Source organism: Puma concolor, chromosome C2, assembly GCF_028749965.1.
Source record: "Puma concolor isolate L17-30 chromosome C2, mPumCon1.1.hap2, whole genome shotgun sequence".
In the NCBI taxonomy this organism is placed as follows: Eukaryota; Metazoa; Chordata; class Mammalia; order Carnivora; family Felidae; genus Puma; species Puma concolor.
Genome location: NC_141675.1, coordinates 151464136 through 151485355, shown reverse-complemented (window position 1 = coordinate 151485355; position 21220 = coordinate 151464136). Strand labels below are relative to the sequence as shown.

Genomic DNA, 21220 nt, shown 5'->3' with positions numbered 1-21220 from the left:
TCTTTCATTGCCTGCCGGGTCTAGGGCTAAATCTGTTGAGTGTTTCAAAGCGGTGTCAGCTTGAGCTCGCTGTCACTGACCCTTTGCACTGTGACAGGCTTGCTTCTCCTGCGAAGAGGGCCAGGCGGGGCACTCAGTTTCCAGACGTGGGAGCCTTATCCTCCCCATGGCCCTCACCCCTCCCACCAGCTCACACACACACTGGCATGGGAGAAGGGGAAGGGAAGTTATAGATCTCTCTTAATAAGGGTAAAACAGGGGAAATTCCATGCAATCTGACCCCTGACTTAATCCTTCAACTACCTTGAACCCCACACCCCCAACAGCTGCCATGGTCTTCCCGGGATGGGCGGTCTTCCCGAGGCCTGCTGGGAGGGCCACAGGCAAAGTAGAAAGGGATCCGGGATTAGTGCCCTGACAGGGTCCCCAAACCGTGGAGTCACTCAGGACACTGGCTTTTTTGGTTGCACATTCCCACCAAGAGATTTAATTCCTGCAGTTTCCAAGGTCCAAAACCTCTTAATCGCTCGGTTTAGTTGTGAAGTCTTGGGAAACCGGAGAAGAGCCCCGTGGTTCCATTCTCCAGCGACTCAGCACCAGGTCTGGGCTCAGCCCGGGTGCTGGGGTCGCAGCTTCGATGGACTCGGGAATGGATTCATCCATCATGATGATAAATCTTCATCAGCACAGGCCTTGCATATGTTGGGCGTCCTTACAGGGCTTACAGGTTTTTACATATATTATCTTAGCATCTTCTAGGCGGCTCTGGGAAGCAGCTGTTATGATGTAGATAGCCAGGTGAGTCACGTAAGGCTGAGCTGGTTGCTCAAAATTACTCAGACCTGAAGCCAGCCTCCATTCTTATCTGGCACCATCTGCTTTGCAAAAATCTTTTAAGCTGACTGTGTTTTACTTACCTGCATATATAATGGGATCAATGCTTTTTAAGCCTCTACAGAGAAGTCTGTAAAGAAAAGGAAGAAACACAGATTCGTCCTCTGGTACCATGAAAATGTTACTATAAATACTTGTTTTCCAGTTAGGTGTTTGTTTTTGTTTTTAGATAAAAATCAATACAACTGAATGTCAGTTTTTGTTCTTAAAAGGCTCATTCTCTTCTATCAGAGACTGTCTTCCATTACATAAGAACAAGAAGTCTAAAAGCCTGTTTTCAAGGCTTCTTCCGATGTCTTTTTAAAAATGCAGACAGTCAATCTTGCCAGTTCAGGGGTGATTCTTGGCGCTTTTAAGCTCAAACATTCCTCCCTTCAGCTAATCTTCATATTCCTCACTCTGCTTGCGGGACGGATGGCTGCCAGGGCCACAGTTCTTGGCCCCGGGTTGCCAACGGCAATAACGCACCGGGAATTTTCCACTGGGGGCCGTTCTTGGGGAGGGCACCCAGCGCTTGGTCTCCGAGATCCTCCTATGTGGAGGACCCTGGAAGGAGCACTCTGGAAGGAACAAGGAGTAGCTGGGACTCAGAACCCTCAGCAACTTCTCGCTAGGGGCTGGGGGCCCTGCCAGAGCTTGGGGGCTTGGAGCAGAGTCTCCAAGAAGAAGCAAGCCACCCAAAGGCAGATGTTCCCTCTTCAGCTCTGGGACGTGCACACCCACACCATGCACACCAACAGCTTCCCTGGAACAAGAGGGAAGTGAAAACAGATTTAGAACGACAGGTCTGTTTCCATCGGAGGCCACTCTTGGGCACAGGAGACCAGCAATAGCTTTGTTTTCGAAAGGCTCCTCCTTGGCAAGTACTTACAGCGGGCTACACTTAAATGAAGAAAAAATAAATATATGAAACCGTATTTTTTTATTCTTCAGAACACTGCAAAAGTGTCTGCTGTTCCTTTCAATATCTCACCTAGATGTACTCATGGGTTTAAATAAGGAAAAATCCCAACCTCCAGTTCCTGGCTCCATCTGTAACAGGACCCACAGGAACCCACCCTCAGGAGAGGCCCATGCTGGTTTGATGCACTGTGGTCGCCATCTTGGAATTCTTCATGATTTTTGCACAAGGGGCCCCACATTTTCATTTTGCACTGCCTTCTGCAAATGATGTAGCCAGTCCTGAGAACAGGCAAAGGTAACCCATAGTGCCCTGTACTCTTCAGAGAAAAAGCACAAAATGGCCCTTTGTATTATGTCTGAAGACTAAGCTAGAAACACCACACGCTATTTCACCTGCGAGGCCTTTGCCTTTATGAAGAATTCTGCAATCTGAAATTTCATACTTGACCCAATTAATTCTAAACTTCTTAAGTGTTTTAAAAACACATGCCTGAAGGTATCACTGGTCTCCCTCCAAGGGCTGACCCAGTCATATTCTTACCAATGCAAGTGTTATTTGTTAGGGCCAGGGACAGGAGATTTGTTTTCAGGGGCCATCTGGGAAAATGTAAGTGTCCTGTGGAGTAACTTCTTGGCCAGGATTAATACATGAGGTGGAGTGAGTGAGTGCTCAGGAGGGGCTGGGGTCCCAGAGGAGGACTGTAATGGTAAGAACAAGTTTATGGGGGGCTCTGGGAGGGCACTTGATGTCCAAGTCCTTAAAACAATGTTCTGGGCTCATGTGCCCCATTCTGCTTCTCTCTTGAACCCATTACAATCACTCCATCAAAACTGTGCCTACCAGGGTCTGTAGTTTCCTCCATGCTGCTAAATCCAGCGATCACTTCTCAGTACTCATATTAGTTGATTTGTCTGAGGACTTGGCATGGTGGCTCACTCTCTCCAATGTGGACCTCTGTCTTCACTCACCACTCTGGGTTGCCTCTTCCCTTGTGGCCACTCCCGTGCCCCATGCTACTGGGTCCTCCTGATCACCCAATCTCTGCTGTTGGAGGGTTCCTGGAGTCACTGGCAAGGCCCTCCCCTTTTCTGTCTACAGCTCTCATCCAGTCTCATGGCTTTCAATCATAAGTCTATGCTGTTGTGTCCCAAATGGCCTTCTCCAGTCCAGTCTCCTCGCTGAACTCTACACCTCTATATCCAACCATGGGTGTCCCCACCTGTGCAGTGACAGCTATCCCAAACTCAACATGTCCAAAACAAAACTCCTCTTTTGTGCCCATCACCCTCCAAACCCAGATTCTTCCACCTCCCACTGTCTTCACCTTCTCAATAAGTGGAAACTCCATTCTTCAGCTGCCCAAGCAGAAACCTTGGGGCTGTGTTTGACACCTGTCTCTCACACCCCACAGCTAACCCATCAGTGAAACACTTCCAGCACTCACTTTTGTCACTGCCGGCATCTCCTACCTGGATGATCACAGGTCTCCCTGAAACAGCCCAGGCATGACCTTGGGCAAGTTACTTAACCTAAGCTTCAGTTTCCCCACCTGCAAATGAGGACAACAACATACACATGATAGATTTCTTGAAGGATTACATAAGTTAATGCCAACAGAAGCGCTTAGCACATGTTTGGCACATCACAAGCCACTCACTACATTTAGCTGTGGTTATTTTTATTCTGATCATTAATAACTAACAGCTTCTGTGAAGTTGGGTTCAGAAAGCTAAATTTATAGAGAATGAGCATTAGACATTGTATTTAACTGTATTTTATTTAACATTAGTAAATCTCAGTCTCATGTTTTCATTTAACACTACACTTTTTATCACTGCAATGTTTCCAGTTCATTGCCCAGATAAATCATTTTCACAAGCTTAAAAATTTCATGGAAGAGTTATCTTGTTCATGGAGGTTACCAGTCCAGCTAGGACAATGTCCTGTTGCTTGTTTTCATTTCTGTTTTGACGTTAAGCCCCAAAGGGAGGTCCCACTGAGCTTTACTGGATTTCCAAGGGAAAGTCTGGCAGGCTGGGATCCATGGATTCATACACTTTTCCAATCTGGAGAGGTTGAGTCATCTGATTGCTGTATGGGTTACTTACTGTAGTTGGCACTTGCTCTTGAGTTTCCACAACTACAACGAGCCTTCCAAATTCTTCCTTCTCCATAGATTCTGTCCTCTATGCTTTGGGGCACAAAGCTAACTTCTGCCTTGTTGTTTTCCATGACAGATGTGAAGCCACCAGATTGTGATCAATACCCGTTCTAGAAAGGACCCACTTCTATTCAGACACGAGTGCTTTTTTTTCTACAACTCCGCATATTGCCATTCAGCTAGTCCCCTGTACTGGCTTCCTAGGGCTGCTGTAACAAAGTATCACAAACTGGGTGGCTTAAAACAACAGATTCTTACAGTTCTAGAGCCCAGAAGTCCAAAACTAGGGTGTCAGCAGGGCTTGTTCCTTCTGAGGACTGTGAGGGAAACTCTGTTCCACTCCCTGCTTCTGGTGGTTGCTGGCAAACCTTGGCATTTCTTGGCTTATAGACATATCATTGCAATCTCTGTCTCCTTCCTCACATGGCGTCCTCCCTGTTTTTCTGTGTGCTCGCAAGGCCATCTTGTTATAAGAACACCAGTCTTATTGGTTTAGAAGCTTACCCTAGTCCAGTATGACCTCATCTTAACTATATTATAATGAGCTTATCTGCAGTTATATCTGCAACGACCTTATCTCCAGATAAAGGCACATTCTGAGGCACTAGACATTAGGATTTCAACATTATTTTCTGGGGGGGGGGGATATAATTCAACCCATAACATCCTTTATTATATAAAGCTTTCCCATGGAACATTTTAACTATGAATCATCTAATCTTTGACTCTCTAGACAATATTCTTATAACCTGTGTCTTTTTACTTTTTCATATTTTTCTTGTCTAACAGGTTTTTATCCACCTATACCTTGAAAAGGGAAAAACAACAACATAGCAAATCTAGACAACTATCTTGTCAGGAAAAACAGCTATGCAAAGGCACCAATGTATTTTATTAAATGAAATCTGATCATTTCATTTAGAAATATCTATCTGCTGTATTTTTAATGGCTTCTAATGAAATTTGGTGAGTTGGAATTAGAGAGATAATGCCTCCTGAGAAATGGTTTGGAATTTTTATGACTGTGGTTACTTAAACTTGGAGTTTTCACTAAATCAATAGATTGCTCAATCTCGCTGAGTTGAAAATGGTCTCTACAAGCATCTAACCACATACCCATGGTTTTCATTTGTATTAACACGGGCTTCTCCCCAAACCAGTTCTTATTAAGAAAAATAGGTTTTTCTTTAGTCCTCCAAAAGAGAGGGGAAAAATTTAATCTATAAATTGTCATTTCTCTATGATGTGGGAAAGATGTTTCACACTGATATCCCTGAATGACATGAGCAAGCCCTAAACACCATGGTAGTAAGAAGTCAGTCATACAATTATTCTGTCTCTGCCTGTCACAGAAAGACTGCAGTTCTACAACATGGGTAGATGGCAGAGAAGTCCTCATAAACTTAAAATACAGATGCCTGCCAGTCTGAAAAAGAACCCAAGGAAAGTTAGAATGTTTGGAGCTGTAATGAAGGAAACCTCATTTTTAGAGCCAAAAAACCCCCACAGTGTGGCCCATTCTGAATGAATATGAAATGGTTTTTCAAAGGTATTACTTGATCACTTTCTCATAATTCTTATATATTTGTGTAAGAAGGTGTACTAAAATCGCACCTCCAGCTTCTAGGAAAGAGATCCATTTGCTTCGTACGTTAATAAGGAACACGGCAGCCAGCATGTGCTTAGGAAATACTAGAGTATTGCCGCTGGAGTCCAATCCAATTATTCGGATATAGCATAAAAGGTCTTTCTTTTCTCATGTTAGTTTTGCTCATTTATATCATTAAGGTGAATCCAAATCTTCCTTGAGTTTATTCTTAGTTCCCAAGTTGTAGCATTTGTGAAATATCTAAGCAATAATGCACAGCCAAGCTAGCTGGGGCAACAAGAACAGACAGTTTTTTGAGCCATTTTCTTAAACTGCTGAACATCAAGGTTGAGACAACTCTGCATTCTTTCAAGGTCCAAGGACCATTTTCATTTAAAGGCAGCTCTTCCTCTTTCTTGATAAGCGCTAGGAAACAAGGTTGTATGCTGTCTCCACAGTGGGTCCAACCCCATGTCAGGAGCCCTTGGGGACAGTGTAATGTGTGTGATGAGGTGTGTGTGATGGCCCGTTCCCAGATGGCTTGATATCTCCCACTGCAGGGCAGACCAAACCTAAAAAGAGGCTGAGTGGCCGAATCTTCCAACTCTTCACCAAGACATGAGCCCAGGGGGTTCTGGGTAAAGAAATTCCCACACGCCTGGCTCATGAACCTCCTTCCCCACGGGCCGCACCGCTCCCACACCGGGTCTGACATGCCCTTCAGCAGTGTGGGTGGGGAAGGGCCAACGAGCCCCGTGTGTCCACAGGAGAGCTAAAGTAACCAAAGGTGACACTTCTGCAGGATAGGGACATCGTGTGACTCAAAGGTCCTACTGGCCTCACATCTGCACCCCTCCAGGCAGCCTGGGGGGCAGGGAGGCCTGAGCTCACACCTTATCCGGCAGGAGAAAGGTCTGCGGGAGACCAGACAAAATGAAGAATGGATGTGCCCAGGGACACTGGACAGTAAAAAAGCAGGAGCAGGGGCTAGGCAAACATTGTGTCTGTCCCTTGTCCCAGCCAGGCTGTCCCCACTGGCCCCCACTGTTGACGCCTAATTAGAAAACAAAGCTCCAAAGCTGACGCAGCTAGACTCCAGGCGGGCTGGGAGGTTGAATGCAATGGAGAGACTACACCATGTTCCTGCTCCTTTTTTTTTTAAATTTATTTCCTTAAAAAAAAAAAAAAAAAAAAAAAAAAGGAATGTAGCTCACAGACAACAGAGGAAGGAGCACCATAAAAGTTTATATGGAAAAAAACCCTCACCTTTCAGATCTGGTGCTCATAAAACCAGATCCAGTTTGAGGGGCCGAGCGTGCCCTGGTGTGTTTCACAGCTGGCCTTCGAGGATTTTCATGTTACTTTATAGCCCCGGGGCTTTCTGAGACCCTGCTGAGGGCAAACCCTACATCCTGCTGGCCTTCCTGTCTGTGCTCATTCACCTTCCCGAAAACCAAATTAGTTTTTTGGTTTTTGGTTTTTCTTTTAGCAATTCTAGCTCATCACTGCCCCATGAAACTTTCAAGGGACTTATAACCTCTCAGCCTGCTTGCCAAAGTGATTTGACTTCAGGCCGTTCCCTGGAAAAGTCAGGAGAGGATGTCTCTAGTCAAGCAAGTTTAGGAAACGCCGCGCAGCGTTTTCTAGAAGTTCACAGTGCACACCTGCATAGTTAGGGCGGTGAGAAGGTCTGTGGTTACCGGCTTTCGACAGACCCACCTGACATTTACATCCTCACAGGAGACATCCTGCAAACACAGCGTGGCAAGAAACACTCGCTGGGAAACACCATCCTAAATCGTGCTCAAGCACACACCTAAGCCACGTATTGCCCACCCAGGAGTGTGCTTTGGAGGCTTTGCAAACCCAGATGCAAGACACAACATTTATTCCTGGAATGCATTATCTTGTTACGCTCAGCCTCACCCACCCAGGCCGTCAAGGTCTTTTTTAGAACTTGATTCTTAGAACCATATTTGTCTTGGACTCACATCTCTCTAGCGCACGCTTCCACAAGCACGCACACGTCTGCAGGAAAAAGTGGCCCGCAGGTTAAGCCAGTTGCAACTCTACATGGCCCGGCGGGTCCTGTATGCACTGCCCCTCTTGGGAGGCATGCTTGGGCAGGATCCTTCCGGAGCATCAGGGATGGTTTTAGGTGGTTTCCGAGGAGGTGCCTTCATTTGAAATTGTTTTTCCATTGAATGGCCCCAAGGAGAAAAGTGGTTGCTGGGAAGCTGAATTATGACCTAATGCCAGTAGCAGCTGCTGGTAACTCCAGGGAAGGGGTGGGGAGCTGGTGTCTGGGAGTTGGGGGCTCATTAACACTCACTTCTTAAATTAGCAAATCCTTCTAGTACAAGTTTAAAAATAGCAACCTAATGGTTTCTAAAATTAGCAGTCACAGCTCTCCATAAATATTTAGACCTCCAATAAACTTCTGGTCCACTTCCCTAGACTAACGGGGTCAAGCAGGCTTAGCTTTTATGCCACATTCTTGAGGATCAGTGTACTTAACGATTGACCTTGACAAGCAAGAGCTTTGAGAAGCCTCAGAATGGCCAGGACCAGGGACAGCCTGAGCGGCCATCAGCCTGGGGACAACCTCCATGCAGGACTGGAAGGATCTCAAAGGCCACTTGGAGAAGTTGGGAGCCTCCAGGCTACGTGTAGGAACCGACTGTCCAGGCTGGCCTGGGACTGTCCCAGTTTCACACTGCGAGTCCCCTGCCCTGGGCAACCTCTCAGTCTCCAGCAAACCAGAACTGTTGGGTCACCCTGGCCACCTGAACCACTGCAAAAGGATCAAGACTAATGTTCTCTGGGGACAAGTGGGACAAGTGTTGACTCTCCAGAATACACTGATGACACCACCCCTCAGTCTTCATGCCAACGTCCGTCCTATTGACTTGCGAAGCGTAGCATTTGAAGGAGGAATTAAACCAGGGAAAAGACCAGCCAGGCCAGGCAGAGAACTTCACCCCCTGCACCCGGTCCCCCCATGTGTAAAACAGGATGAACAGTCGCTGTATGACCGGGTTACTACGGGGACACATGGGGCAACGTTATGTCAGTGCTCTGCAAAGTGCCCGGCATCCCTCAGGCCCAGAAATGGGCACTTTTGGTGGTAGCTCTGTTGGGGCACTCAGCACATGGGGCGGGGGGCTCACTGCAGCAGCCCTGCCTCATCCATCGGAGTGACCCCCTACCCGGGTGCCATCTCCTCCCCGGCAGTGGCTGCAAGACAGCCGGCCCCGCCCTGCTCTGGACAGCAGAGATTGTCGGGCGCCCCCCACCCCGAGCCCAGCCCCTGCACAGAGTGGGTGCTCGCTAAGTGGAGGGAAGAAGCCTTGGAGCAGAGTCTAAAGAAAGCCAGCATCATGACAAGGCGCAGGTGGCCTGTCAGGGTGAAGTGCGTGTGGAGACCACCGCGTCCTCAAGAAAGCATCATTTAAAACGCCTGTGAAAACCCTAACATTGACCACTGCGTGTCCTGCTGGGCACCACGCTGTTTCGTTGTCCCCTAGTTTTGTTTGTCTGTTAAGCAGCACAGAACTAAGAAATACCCGCTGCAATGCTGAGACATCGAAGCCCGGTAGTTCTAAATCCCACAAGATGACGGTACAGGCCCCCCGTGGCAATGTCACTTGTGTTACTAACCAAATCCTGCACTGTAACTTAGTAGGGGGTTTCTCCACGAGGGGACCCAGGGTTAAAGACAGTCGCAGTGAGCCTCTGTGCCGCCTGGGAGATGCCCTCCCAGCCCACATTTCGCTCCCTGCAGCCTTCCTGCGCTTAACTGAGATGAAGGAAGTAGGTTTTGCCCACTGAGTTCTTCCCTGGTTTGGGATGCTGAAGTGACTTGTCATCAGCAGAGAAGCTTCCAGAACCAGGAAACACTCTGGGGCCATAGAGTCCAGCTTCCTCATGTTAGAGAAAGAAGCTGAGCCCACACAGACACCCCGAGTCACTCAGCAGGTGGGGGTGACAGGGTGGATTGGTACCCTGCCCCGGGCAGGAGAGAGGACCCAGTGGTGTTCACCAGGGTTTTCTGCCCACCTGCCCACCTTCCCTCCTCCCTTCCTCTCCTTGTGGCGTCCATTCCCTTGCCTCCCTGCCTCTCTCCTTCCTCCCTTCCAACACTTCCCGAGTGTCCCCTATTCGTCTGGCACTACATAGGTGCCGGGTCCTTGCCCCGGCACTACATAGGTGCCGGGGGCAAGAAGCGTTCTGGATTTGGCCATGGTTAGAATTTCTGAAACCTCTGAAATGGCTCCGCATTCCCGTCTCTCTCCAAGTCAGGTAGCGACAAGCACACCGCTCCGCAGACAGGTGTGAGGGGAGGTGCCCTGGTTTGTGGTCCTGGCCCCGGCACCTAAGGAGCTGTGACCTTGGTCATTCCCTGGCCCCTGACATCAGTGCGCAATCTCGAAGTTCACATCCAGCTCTGGGGTTCTGGAAGAAAGCGTCAGACCTGCCTGTGGGTATTAAACCTTTCCCTCTCTGAGAGCCCAGGGAAGTCACCCCCTTTCGGGAGACGTTTCATCCTGACAGGCAGTCTGGGGCTAATTTCTCAGGCACAGGTAGCGCACACCTTAGCTCTTGTCAGTCCACGTGTGGGTTTAACAACGGAAGTGATTACGGACCAAGCAGCACGAAATGAGATTCAAACGCAGCCGAAGTGTTTAAGGGTAGCCAGAAGGTAGAACTTTCCACGCCGGCTTGCTAGGTGCTGATAGATCAGAAACTGGGGCTCTGGATTGCCCTTGCGGGGCGGGGAGGGGGGCGCTGGGGAAGGGCAGGCGGGCCAGATTTCTGCTGTCATCCCTTCCCCTTCTGGCCTTGCAGGGAAAATGTCTTGGACAGGCAGCTTATCCTTGCACCCGATGAAGTGTCAGAAACTGTTTTTAAAAATATGTTAATTGTCATAGCAACTGCCCACGGAAAACTCAGTTTCGGGGGCAGAAATAAACGCAGCAAGATAATCTTTAACCCATTTCCCTTCTCTCCCTGCCCCGCCTCCCGGCCTCATTAGGACTCCGGCGGGCGCCTGAGCGAGCCCGGCAGCCGGCCACCGGGGCCATGGCCAGCACCGCCGTGCAGCTGCTGGGCTTCCTGCTCAGCTTCCTGGGCCTGCTGGGCACGCTGATCACCACCATCCTGCCGCACTGGCGCCGCACGGCGCACGTGGGCACCAACATCCTGACGGCCGTGTCCTACCTGAAGGGGCTGTGGATGGAGTGCGTGTGGCACAGCACGGGCATCTACCAGTGCCAGATCTACCGCTCGCTGCTGGCGCTGCCCCGCGACCTGCAGGCGGCGCGCGCGCTCATGGTCATTTCCTGCCTGCTCTCGGGCGTGGCCTGCGCCTGCGCCGTGGTGGGCATGAAGTGCACGCGCTGCGCCAAGGGCACGCCCGCCAAGACCACGTTCGCCGCACTGGGCGGCGCGCTCTTCATCCTGGCCGGCCTGCTCTGCCTGGTGGCGGTGTCCTGGACCACCAACGACGTGGTGCAGAACTTCTACAACCCGCTGCTGCCCAGCGGCATGAAGTTCGAGATCGGGCAGGCCCTGTACCTCGGCTTCATCTCCTCGTCCCTGTCGCTCATCGGCGGCACGCTGCTCTGCCTGTCCTGCCAGGACGAGGGGCCCTCCAGGCCCTACCAGGCGCAGCCCAGGGCCGCGACGGCCACCGCGCCCGCGTACCGGCCCCCCGCCGCCTTCAAGGACAACCGGGCCCCCTCGGCCACCTCGGCCTCGCTCAGCGGGTACAGACTGAACGACTATGTGTGAGTCCCCGGGGCCCGTCCCTCCCCGACACCAGGACCCAGACTGGCTCCGATGCAGGGTCCCGGCACAGAGTTTACTTCCGGGCTACTTTTTTGTCCAGAGGAATTAATATGAGTATGAGGGAGTGGGCTGAGAACACAGGGAAGGAAGGGAGAATAGGAGAGGGGAGAAAAGCTCTGTATACCAAAGACTTAAAAAAAAAAAATCCTTTCCGTTTTTGTATTTATTATATGTATTTATGTGGGTGATTTAATAACAGCTGAATGAAAAGCGACTTGGGAGTTGGGTCAGTGGGGTTTGTTCTCGATACAGGAATAAACCTCTTGGATGTGGTTGTTAATGAAATGGACGGTATTTGTTTCTGTTTCCAGTCTGTTCTGTCTGCTAAGGTCTTGTAACCACAACCTACTGTCAGGACTCCATATCGCCAAGCAACGGGGACCCTCAGAGGGTGGCCACAACCCACATACGATGGGAAAATCAGAGGAGGGCCGGGCTGATATTCATGGAAATGATGCTTGAGGGATATTCACCAAGAACAGTCACTCCAGCTTAAGCCCAGAGGCAGGGCAGGAAGTACGGGGTCCCTGGGGGAAAAGATGATTGCTTTAAATCACAAAGTAAAGATAACGGTCGTTTTCTCCTGGTAGCCTCCACTAGTAAGGAAGCAAAAGTCAGAAGAAAAAAGACAGAGCAAAAGGCGCCTGGCCGCTTGGCTCCCGAGGCATTGGCAAGAAGCCCAGTTAGGAGCACGGCTCAAGCCCGACTGCCCTGCAGATCACCGCTGGCTTTTCTGGGGACAGAAGCATGATGCCAGCTGCCTTCAGAGCAGGTACCAGAGTCTGTTGACTTCTTTAGCTGGAAAGAACTGCTGACAGGGCCACATGAGCTCTGACTGCTGTCAGAACATTGATGATGTTTTCTGGTTGTGATCTAAATCACGTGGTCACACACACACACACTCACTCACTCACACTCAGACTCTTACAGCTGTCCCATTAGCTGGTCCGGGGAGCTTGGTCCTGTTCCGTGTCCTTTCATTCCACAGCCTTGCCCATGATGTGCCCTGATGGTGCCCTGCTCTTGTCTCTGTCCCGAACCTCAAGTTCTGAACGTGTAAAGAAAATACCCTGTTGGGGGAAGAGTGGAGACTGAGACCTACCCACGAGTGGCACTTTCACGAATTCCTCCATTCTCAAGGGGTTTTGTAGAAGGGCCACCAGGGCTCCAGGGTTCTAGCATTACTGCCTGCAGGGAAGAGAGCCACAACAGGTCAGCACAGACCCGGAGCCAACTGGCCAGGCTTGCTGCTGTGGCCTGGTGAGATCCTTGCCCCAGGACCAGGGGGGATAGAAGGGGAGGCTCCAGGACAAGGGTCAAGAGGCCAGGCAGGCCGCAGCCTGGGGCCCCCGGATCCAGTAAGGCCAGAGGTGGGTTTATACTCTACGAACTTCATGCTTCCTCCTGACAAGGTCCTCCGGGCCCTCAGACCAGGCCATGGAGATGGTGACGGGGAATCCCAGCCGCCGTGGGCTTCTCCTGCCATTGGTGTCTCCCCCAGATGGAAGCTCTCACCAGTAATGTACAAGCACTGAGAGCTCATCTGGTCCCTTTGGGCCTTACCAGTTAGAGCTACTGAACTGCACCACTGCTGACTCGTAACAGCATGAAAAATGAGGGACTAATGGAGCAGCTCCGTACTGTTTTTTGCTGACCTTCAGACCCCGGGCAACAAGTGCCATGTCTGTTCGGAAGGACGGGTGCGGTCCATTTTAGCTTTTATCCGACCGCAGAGAAGCTACGCGGGCTGGGATCTGCCATTCCTTGCAGACCAGGGATTTACACCCGAAACGTCATCATTTCGTGCAGGTTGAAACCAGCAATTTTAACCTACGGTTTAAATTACACAAATAAGTCAATCTGAACCAATAAAGAAGGCAAAGAAAGTCTAAAAATAGCATGATGTTCTGTTAGTCCTACCTTGATGGTCATGGTCTAGAATGTGCCTGGTGAAGTTATTCTAGGTAATAGACTTAGTACAAATTAAAGAAAAAAAATAGGTTTCTTTTTTCAAACTCTTTCTCAAATTCTGTCACAACTAAATTAAATATGTCCGTATCTCCTACTCAGGTGAAAGACCAATAATAATAGTGATTAGAGTGTATTGAGCACTTACTATATGCCCAGTTCATTCTTTTTGTTTACTAATCTGGTCCAATGAGATAAACGCTATTCTTAACCTCATTTTACAAAGGAGGAAGTTAAATCCGTTAAGCATTGGACTTCCACTCAGGTCAGGATCTCACAGTTCACGGGTTCAAGCCTGGCATTGGGCTCTGTGCTAACAGTACAGAGCCTGCTAGGGATTCTCTCTCTCTCTACCTCTGTCTCTCTGCCCTTCCTCCACTCACTCTCTCTCTCTCTCAAAATAAATAAACTTTAAAAATATTCTTAAAAAAAAAAAAGAAACGAAGGAGGAAATGAAAACATAAAGAGATAAGTTGCTTGACCAGTATTTGCCCAGGGTCACAGCGCCAGTGAGTAAAAGACCCAGGATTAAAAGACAGGTGAGCAGGGGACAAATACGTTCACTCAAGTAGCAACGTGACCCATAGTCTCATTACTTTTGTGTCCAGATTATTTGCAAATAATTCAACGATTATTTCAGGACCACATACGGCTCTTTCCACAATCATCATCCCACAGAGCTTCTGGCTCTGGCTGGGTTGACGAAATGTGATGTCAGACCCCAAGGTCCAAATTTGAATCCCCATAGGAAGCAGGAAGTGACACACAAGACAGTGACACATGGATGGCTCTGTCCTATAGCCTGGCCAGCCCAAACAGGAAGTAGATCTGAACAAGACCTTGACTCCCTCCCTCAAGTAACGGGGTATAGGGATGAGTTCCCAGTTTCCTCCTTCACTCCCAACACAAGTGCCAGGCCCTGCTCCAGCCCCTCTTTTGCCACATTACCACCAGGGCCGTCACATAGATGCATGTTTTTGGTTTTGCCCAAATCTTTGGGACTGGCTGGTCTTAACTAAGTCTGCTTTGACAACAGCCTGGTCTCCTTTTGGAGGTATAACATACAACCCCAAATTTCAGAATAAAAAGGAAACTTGAGTCAGACAGTTGTTACGGATTTAAATTACAGCAAGACCCTTATGGGATAAGAAATGCTACATTTCTTTGCTTCTCTAAATCAAATCAAACTTGGCTCTGATCCAGAGAGGTCTAAAGCCAGCCGTGTTTTCTGGTTCCCTCCCCTGCATTTAGGTCTCAGGGCCCCAGCACTAAGGGAGGCCCTGGATTTGCAGGAGCCTTTAGTCCTTGGGGACACCTGACGGCCAGCGTCGATACCTTTACAGCCCAGGGCCTCCTGATGCTCCTCCTAGGCCACAGCCCGTGCATCCCCAGTCATCCACGTCGTGTCCCAGACCCTCCCGGGCCCTGTGTGAACAGACACTGGAAACCTCCACCCTGTGAACGCTTTGTCCCTGTCCCTGACTCTGGGAAGCCACTTCCTAAGATGGAGCCACACCCCTCCTGTACTCAGAGCACCTGAGTGTCCCCTCTTGGATGACACACCTTGAGTGCTTTCATGAGTTCCCAGAGAAGCCTGCTTTCGTGTCAGCCACTGTCGCCCTAAATGGAAACAATTTAAGAACTATGGCTCACTCACAACCTGCGTGGTAACCGTCCATTACCTTATAGCAATAAACTGAAGACAGGGCCAGGATTTTCACCCGTCAGTGTCCGACCCCAAAGTCCCATGGTTGGCCACAGTGCTACCCTGCTTCTCCCTGCTTTGGTCCCTCCTTGCTTTCTCCCTGCCCAGCAAAGGGAACGGCATGAATGGCGACAATCCAGGCAGGAGATGTGGGTCTGGACCAGGTGGCAGGTTGGAAGGGGAAGAAATCGGGATGCACCGGAAGGCAGTGCCAGTGGGATTTACTGGCGGGTTTGGTTGTGAGTGTGAAAAAAAAAAAAAAAAAAAAAAGAAGGCATAAAGGATAATGCCAAGATTTGAGCCTGGATCACCTGGAAAAACGGGGCTGCTATTTTCTAAAATGAAGGGGATTCCGGAAAGAAAAGGTTCTGGTCCCGGAAGGGAGACTAAATCGTTCTCCAGGTGTTTGGTCTGAGCTGCCTCAAGTGGAGACGTGGAGTGGGTCTTGGATAGACGAAGCCGGAGTTCAGGAAGAGGTCACTCTGGGAGCCATCGGCCCAGGAATGTCGTGCAAGCCAGCAGCTAGAAAGGATCACGTTGCAAGTGAACACACATGAGGAATCAAAGAGGCCAAGAGAGATTCACGTTTCGAGGCTGGAAGGATGAGGCGGATGGAGCCAGCAGCCAGAGGGGGAATGCCCAGCGAGTGAGGAGAACTGAAGAGAACGTTCTAGAAGCCGAGAAGAAGGGCGTGATCAGCTGTGTTAAATTAACTCCTCTACTTTCACGCTCACGAGGGATGTAGGTGTGGTGGCTGGCTCCCTTGGCAGGGGAGGCAGCTGGGCTTAAGACAAGCAAAGGGAAAGCTGAGGGGGCTGCCAGGTGGAAGCAGCAAGCTGCCTGAGTGGAGAGCGAACGCACTAGAACAGTCTTGTTTCTAGTGCAGAGGTTGCGAGAGCCCGCAAGGAAAATACGCAGTTTCCGCTCTTCCTGCGTAAGCACTAAGGCAGACCTATGGATCCCTCCCGAGGTAATACATTGGGGGTCCTCTCACCAGGTTCTGTATAGGTTCCCATGAACTCCATCTCACATTAGTACTTTTCTTTTAGTTTATTTATTTCTTTATTCTGAGAGAGAGAACAGTTAGGGGAGGGGCAGAGAAAGAGGGAGAGAGAGAGAAAATCCCAAGCAGGCTCCCGGCTGCCAGCACAGAACCCAACATGGGGCTCAAACTCATGAACCCGTGAGATCATGACCTGAGCCGAAACCAAGAGGCTGACGCTTAACCAACTGAGCCACCCAGGTGCCCCAAATGCTTCTGAACAGAAAGAAAAAAGATAACTATGTAAGATTTCAAAAGGAAACTAATGATAATTGACATGGTTGTCAACATATTTACAAAGTGTGGCATAGCAATATTTATGCTCCTTTTCAAATGCACTAAATGACAATATCCGGCAATAAATACTGGAAGGCCAAAGCAGTAACGAGCATAAATAGTATTTTTTTTTTTAATTTTTTTTTTCAACGTTTATTTATTTTTGGGACAGAGAGAGACAGAGCATGAACGGGGGAGGGGCAGAGAGAGAGAGGGAGACACAGAATCGGAAACAGGCTCCAGGCTCTGAGCCATCAGCCCAGAGCCCGACGCGGGGCTCGAACTCACGGACTGCGAGATCGTGACCTGGCTGAAGTCGGACGCTTAACCGACTGCGCCACCCAGGCGCCCCCATAAATAGTATTTTAAGACATTTGCAATGACTGTTATTTGATGTGAAAATATTTGTGATTTCCAGGAGTGATAAAGTCCCGAGGGCTAAAATAAAAAAATAAAAATAAAAATAAATAAATAAAGCAAATTGCTCGGATGACTTAAAGATACACTCAAAGCCCCTTCACATGAGAAGAGTTTGTGCAAGCGGAAATTCAAATTTCCTTCTGCACCTACGTAATAGTTTACTAAAATAAACCGAGGGGCGCCTGGCTGGCTCAGTCAGAAGAGAATGCAACTCTTGATCTCAGGGTTGTGGATTCGAGCCCCACGCTGGGTGCAGAGATTACTAAAATAACTAAGTTTAAGAAAAATTTTTTTAAATTAAAATGAAATAAGGCCTAAGAGCTTCCCCGGGCACCCCAGTGGCCTTATGTGTATCTGTAGGGGTTGGGAGACCCCAGAACAGCAGCCCAGACCTGGAGCACAGTTCCTGAAGACAGCAGGAACCTGGCTCCACATTGAACTTCTCAAGAAGAGTCGTCTCAAGGCCCCAGGGGAAGGAATTGCAATGGCCCGCAGGCAGTATTCCCACCTGTTATAGACCCAGCAGGAGCTCCTCATGGTGGCCAGGGAGGCACCAGGCATAAGTACCCATAGTAGGTTTCCAGGCACTGCCATTTGCATGATCCACAGACAGGAGGGAGGGAACAGAAAACGAGTCCCCGGGAGCAGCCTTGCAAAACAAAGTCAGGCCAAGAGCAAAGGCAAACCCGTTACGCATTTCTTCTGCCAGAAACGTCAGTTTTAGACAAATGACATTAGAATTAACAACGCCCAGTAGCTTAGCAGTCACTGTGCACTGGAGAGGGAGGAACAAGCAGAGGTAGCCTGGGGCGGTGGGTGGGGAGGGGGAAAGACAAACGAGGAAACCTGGTTGAACTAAGATTTAGAGGATTAAATCCTCTGCAGTGTCCTATAGTATCTACATGCCTTTCTCCCCCAGGACGAGACACAGCGGTGTGTGTGTGTGTGTGTGTGTGTGTGTGTGTGTGTGTGTAAGAGAGAGACCGAGAGACCGAGAGAGAGACGGAGCCAGACAGAGACAGAGATGGAGACAGAGGAGGAGAGATTGAAATCTGAGGTCCTGGATATTTGAAGCCATTTCTTTCTTGAATCAAAAAGCACAAAGCCAATTGCTGGGCAACTATCCAAATGAAAACACAGAAATTTCATTCTAGTAAGTTATTTTAAAATACTACCAACTGGTCTTTGCAGGTGCGTGTGGCAGGGGAAAGGCATTAGCCAGCAGCCCATTTCCTGCCTGGGAAAGGCCAGTGGAGGTCACCCCATAAATCTGGGGCGGGCCCAGCCCCTGGGGGCGATTCACCTGCATCGTCCTCACACCTCTCGCTCTGGCAGCTTCACCTCAGAAAAGCTCAGCACGGCGCACACTCTACACTTTAATTCCTTTCTCCTGAGGGGCTCTGACTTAAAAGCTTGCCACCCGCCATCCCTGCTGGGCGACCGGTGGACCGGCCCAAGCTTTCCGTCCCACAGGGCAGCCCACCAGCTCCTGCCAGCAGCATCAGCCGCCTCCAGCCCTGGGGAGGTCTAGGGCTTTTTCAGTCATCCCAAGCATTTTTCCAAAATAAAGCATTTGCATAGATTTCCCACCCAGCGTAGTAAATTAGCAAGAAGGCAGGATTTAACAGCCAGGACAGCATAGGAGAGTTTGGGTCTAGTGGCTTCAGCAGGTGTCTAGGGAAGCTGGTGTCTGCCTTGGGGAGGAGCTTATGGGAATAAGGGGACCCAGTGCTACACTTGGGAGTCCCTGAGCCTAGACAGAACCTGACCCCCAGCCTCTCCCCAGACAACCCTCTCAGCGGGAGAAGGAGCCTCTTTTTCCATTCACGGCTTCACAGATACCTCATTACGAAATTCACCATCCCCCTTTGCAATGACTGGCATGAGACTATCACACGACTTTGTTATTCTAACATCAACTCCGGTTCTGATTTTTTTTTATAAATTTTTTAAAAATGTTTATTCAGTTTTGAGAGACAGAGAGAGACAGAGCATGAGCGGGTAAGGGGCAGAGAGAGAGGGAGACACAGAATCCGAAGCAGGCTCCAGGCTCTGAGCTGTCAGCACAGAGCCCGACGCGGGGCTCGAACCCACGAACCACGAGATCATGACCCAAGCCAAAGTCGGACGCTCAACCAACTGAGCCACCCAGGCGCCCCTAAAATCTGGTTCTGATTAAAACGCCAATGAGATACTGCCACGTGCCCGCTAGAGTGGCTAAAATGTAAAAAGATCGACAATATCAAGTGTTGGCAAGGAAGTGAAGCAACGGCAACTTTTGTTTTCAGGAGGGAGAAGGCAAATCAGTATCATTACTTTTTTCATTGGCAGGGGGCACTTGGGGGACTTCTGGGTGCTGGTAACGTTCCCTGTCTAGACCTGAGTGGTAGTTACGCAGCTGTATTCCTTCTATGATCATTTATCCAGGTAGATACTAATCATTGGGTATGTGCATCTTGTTGGGTTTTGGTTTTTACAACTTGCCCCGTGCTCACCTCCTTTCCCCACAAGACTGTGAGCCTTCATGATCTAGTCACCGTTTGATTCCCATGGCCTTGAACATGGCAGCTCCTCAAGAAGAGACTTGTAGTTGAACGCACAGCTTTGTGATTAACAAAAGGCCACCATTGAATCCCTTTAAATATACAACTCTTCTCACATATTTTACATATGAGTTAGTTTATTTTAAAATCCATTTGCACAGGGGCACCTGGGTGGCTCAGTCAGTTAAGCCTCCAACTTTGGCTCAGGTCATGATCTTGCAGTTGGTGAGTTTGAGCCCCGCATTGGGCTCTGTGCTAACAACTCGGAGCCTGGAGACTGCTTCGGATTCTGTCTCTCTCTCTCTCTCTGCCCTCCCCCCCACTTGCACTCTGTCTCTCTCTCAAAAATAAATAAACTTAAAAATTTTTTTTTTTTTTTTTTTAAATCCATTTGCACAGAACTTCCCAGGACCTCAGTGTGTGGAAAACAGGGTCTCCTGGCATCATGGGCCACTCTGCTATTGGAAACTCAACTTGACCAAAGCTGAAAAGGAGGAGAAAATGTAGGGCGATGCATTTTGTTCAGTGGCCCCAGAGCCCATCCCTTCTTCCAAGTGGAGGCTGAACCTTGTTTCACCAGGAGAGTCGACAGTAGAGAGCCCAAATGTGTCAGGGTCAGGGTTAAACCAGGGTCTTTGGGGAGAGGCTCTGAAGTGCCATTCTGGTGCTCGGAAACATCTGTACATCTCATCTTCCGTGCATGAAATTCTTGTAATGAATGCAAAGCCTTTCCATCCCTATTTAAAGAAAAGGCTTTAAGCTTCCTGCACCTTCTATCCAAATCCTCCGACTTACTTGTCGATTCCCCTGTTCTGCTTCCTCTCTGCTTCTCTCCCTCTCAAGAGCCTTCTTCAAATTGGGGTCCCACCCCCTCCAGACTTCTCCAGGTTGCCTCCTCGACTATTTCTCTCTGTCCTGTGCTATTCAGTTCTTCGATATCCTTCCCGATTTTTCTACCTGGCCTACCACTTATTGAGAGGGAGGTGTTGGAGTCTCCAGCTATAAATTGTGGAGCGGTCTGCTTCTCCTTACACTTCTCTGAGCTTTTACCTCATGTATTTTGAAGCTCTGTTATTAGGTGCATAAATTAGAATTATGTCCTTTTGATGTCAGCCTAACCATATCAATAATCACATTAAATGTACAGGGACTAGTAGCTTCAATTTCAGAAATAGAGATGGTCAAACTGGATAAAAAAACAAGACCCGGGGTGGCCCAGTTGGTTAAGCATCTGACTTCAACTCGGGTTATGATCTCACAGTCCGTGAGATCGAGCCCCACATTGGGATCTCTGCTGTCAGCCTGTCGGTGCAGAGCCCGCTTTGCATCCGCTGTTCCCCTCTCTTTCTGCCTCTCCCACACTTGTGCTCTCCCCAAAATAAATAAATATTAAAAAAAAAAAAAAGCAAGACTCAGCCGTATGATGCCTGCATAGAAATCCACTTTAAAAATAAGGACGGGGGGGGCGCCTGGGTGGCGCAGTCGGTTAGGCGTCCGACTTCAGCCAGGTCACGATCTCGCGGTCCGTGAGTTCGAGCCCCGCGTCGGGCTCTGGGCTGATGGCTCAGAGCCTGGAGCCTGTTTCTGATTCTGTGTCTCCCTCTCTCTCTGCCCCTCCCCCGTTCATGCTCTGTCTCTCTCTGTCCCCAAAAAAAAAATAAATAAACGTTTAAAAAAAAAAAAAAACGTGAAAAAAATAAGGACAGGGGCGCCCGGGTGGCTCAGTCGGTTAAGCAACCGACTTCGGCTCAGGTCATGATCTCACAGTCCGTGAGTTCGAGCCCCGCATCGGGCTCTGTGCTGACAGCTCAGAGCCTGGAGCCTGTTTCAGATTCTGTGTCTCCCTCTCTCTCTGACCCTCCCCCGTTC

The 21220-nt window shown here is 49.3% G+C and overlaps 1 protein-coding gene across 5 annotated transcripts in view; it reads left to right on the top strand.

Moving 5' to 3' along the window:
• Positions 1–11686, top strand: part of CLDN14 (claudin 14) — a 58371-nt gene extending 46685 nt beyond the window's left edge. For all 5 annotated transcript variants that reach the window (XM_086675948.1, XM_086675950.1, XM_086675949.1 and 2 more), the window contains one exon: positions 10583–11686. In XM_086675948.1, coding sequence (XP_086532074.1) covers positions 10630–11340 — 711 coding nt within the window. In that variant the 5' untranslated portion in view covers positions 10583–10629 and the 3' untranslated portion in view covers positions 11341–11686. The remainder of the gene's footprint in view (positions 1–10582) is intronic.
• Positions 11687–21220: the final 9534 nt, after the last annotated feature.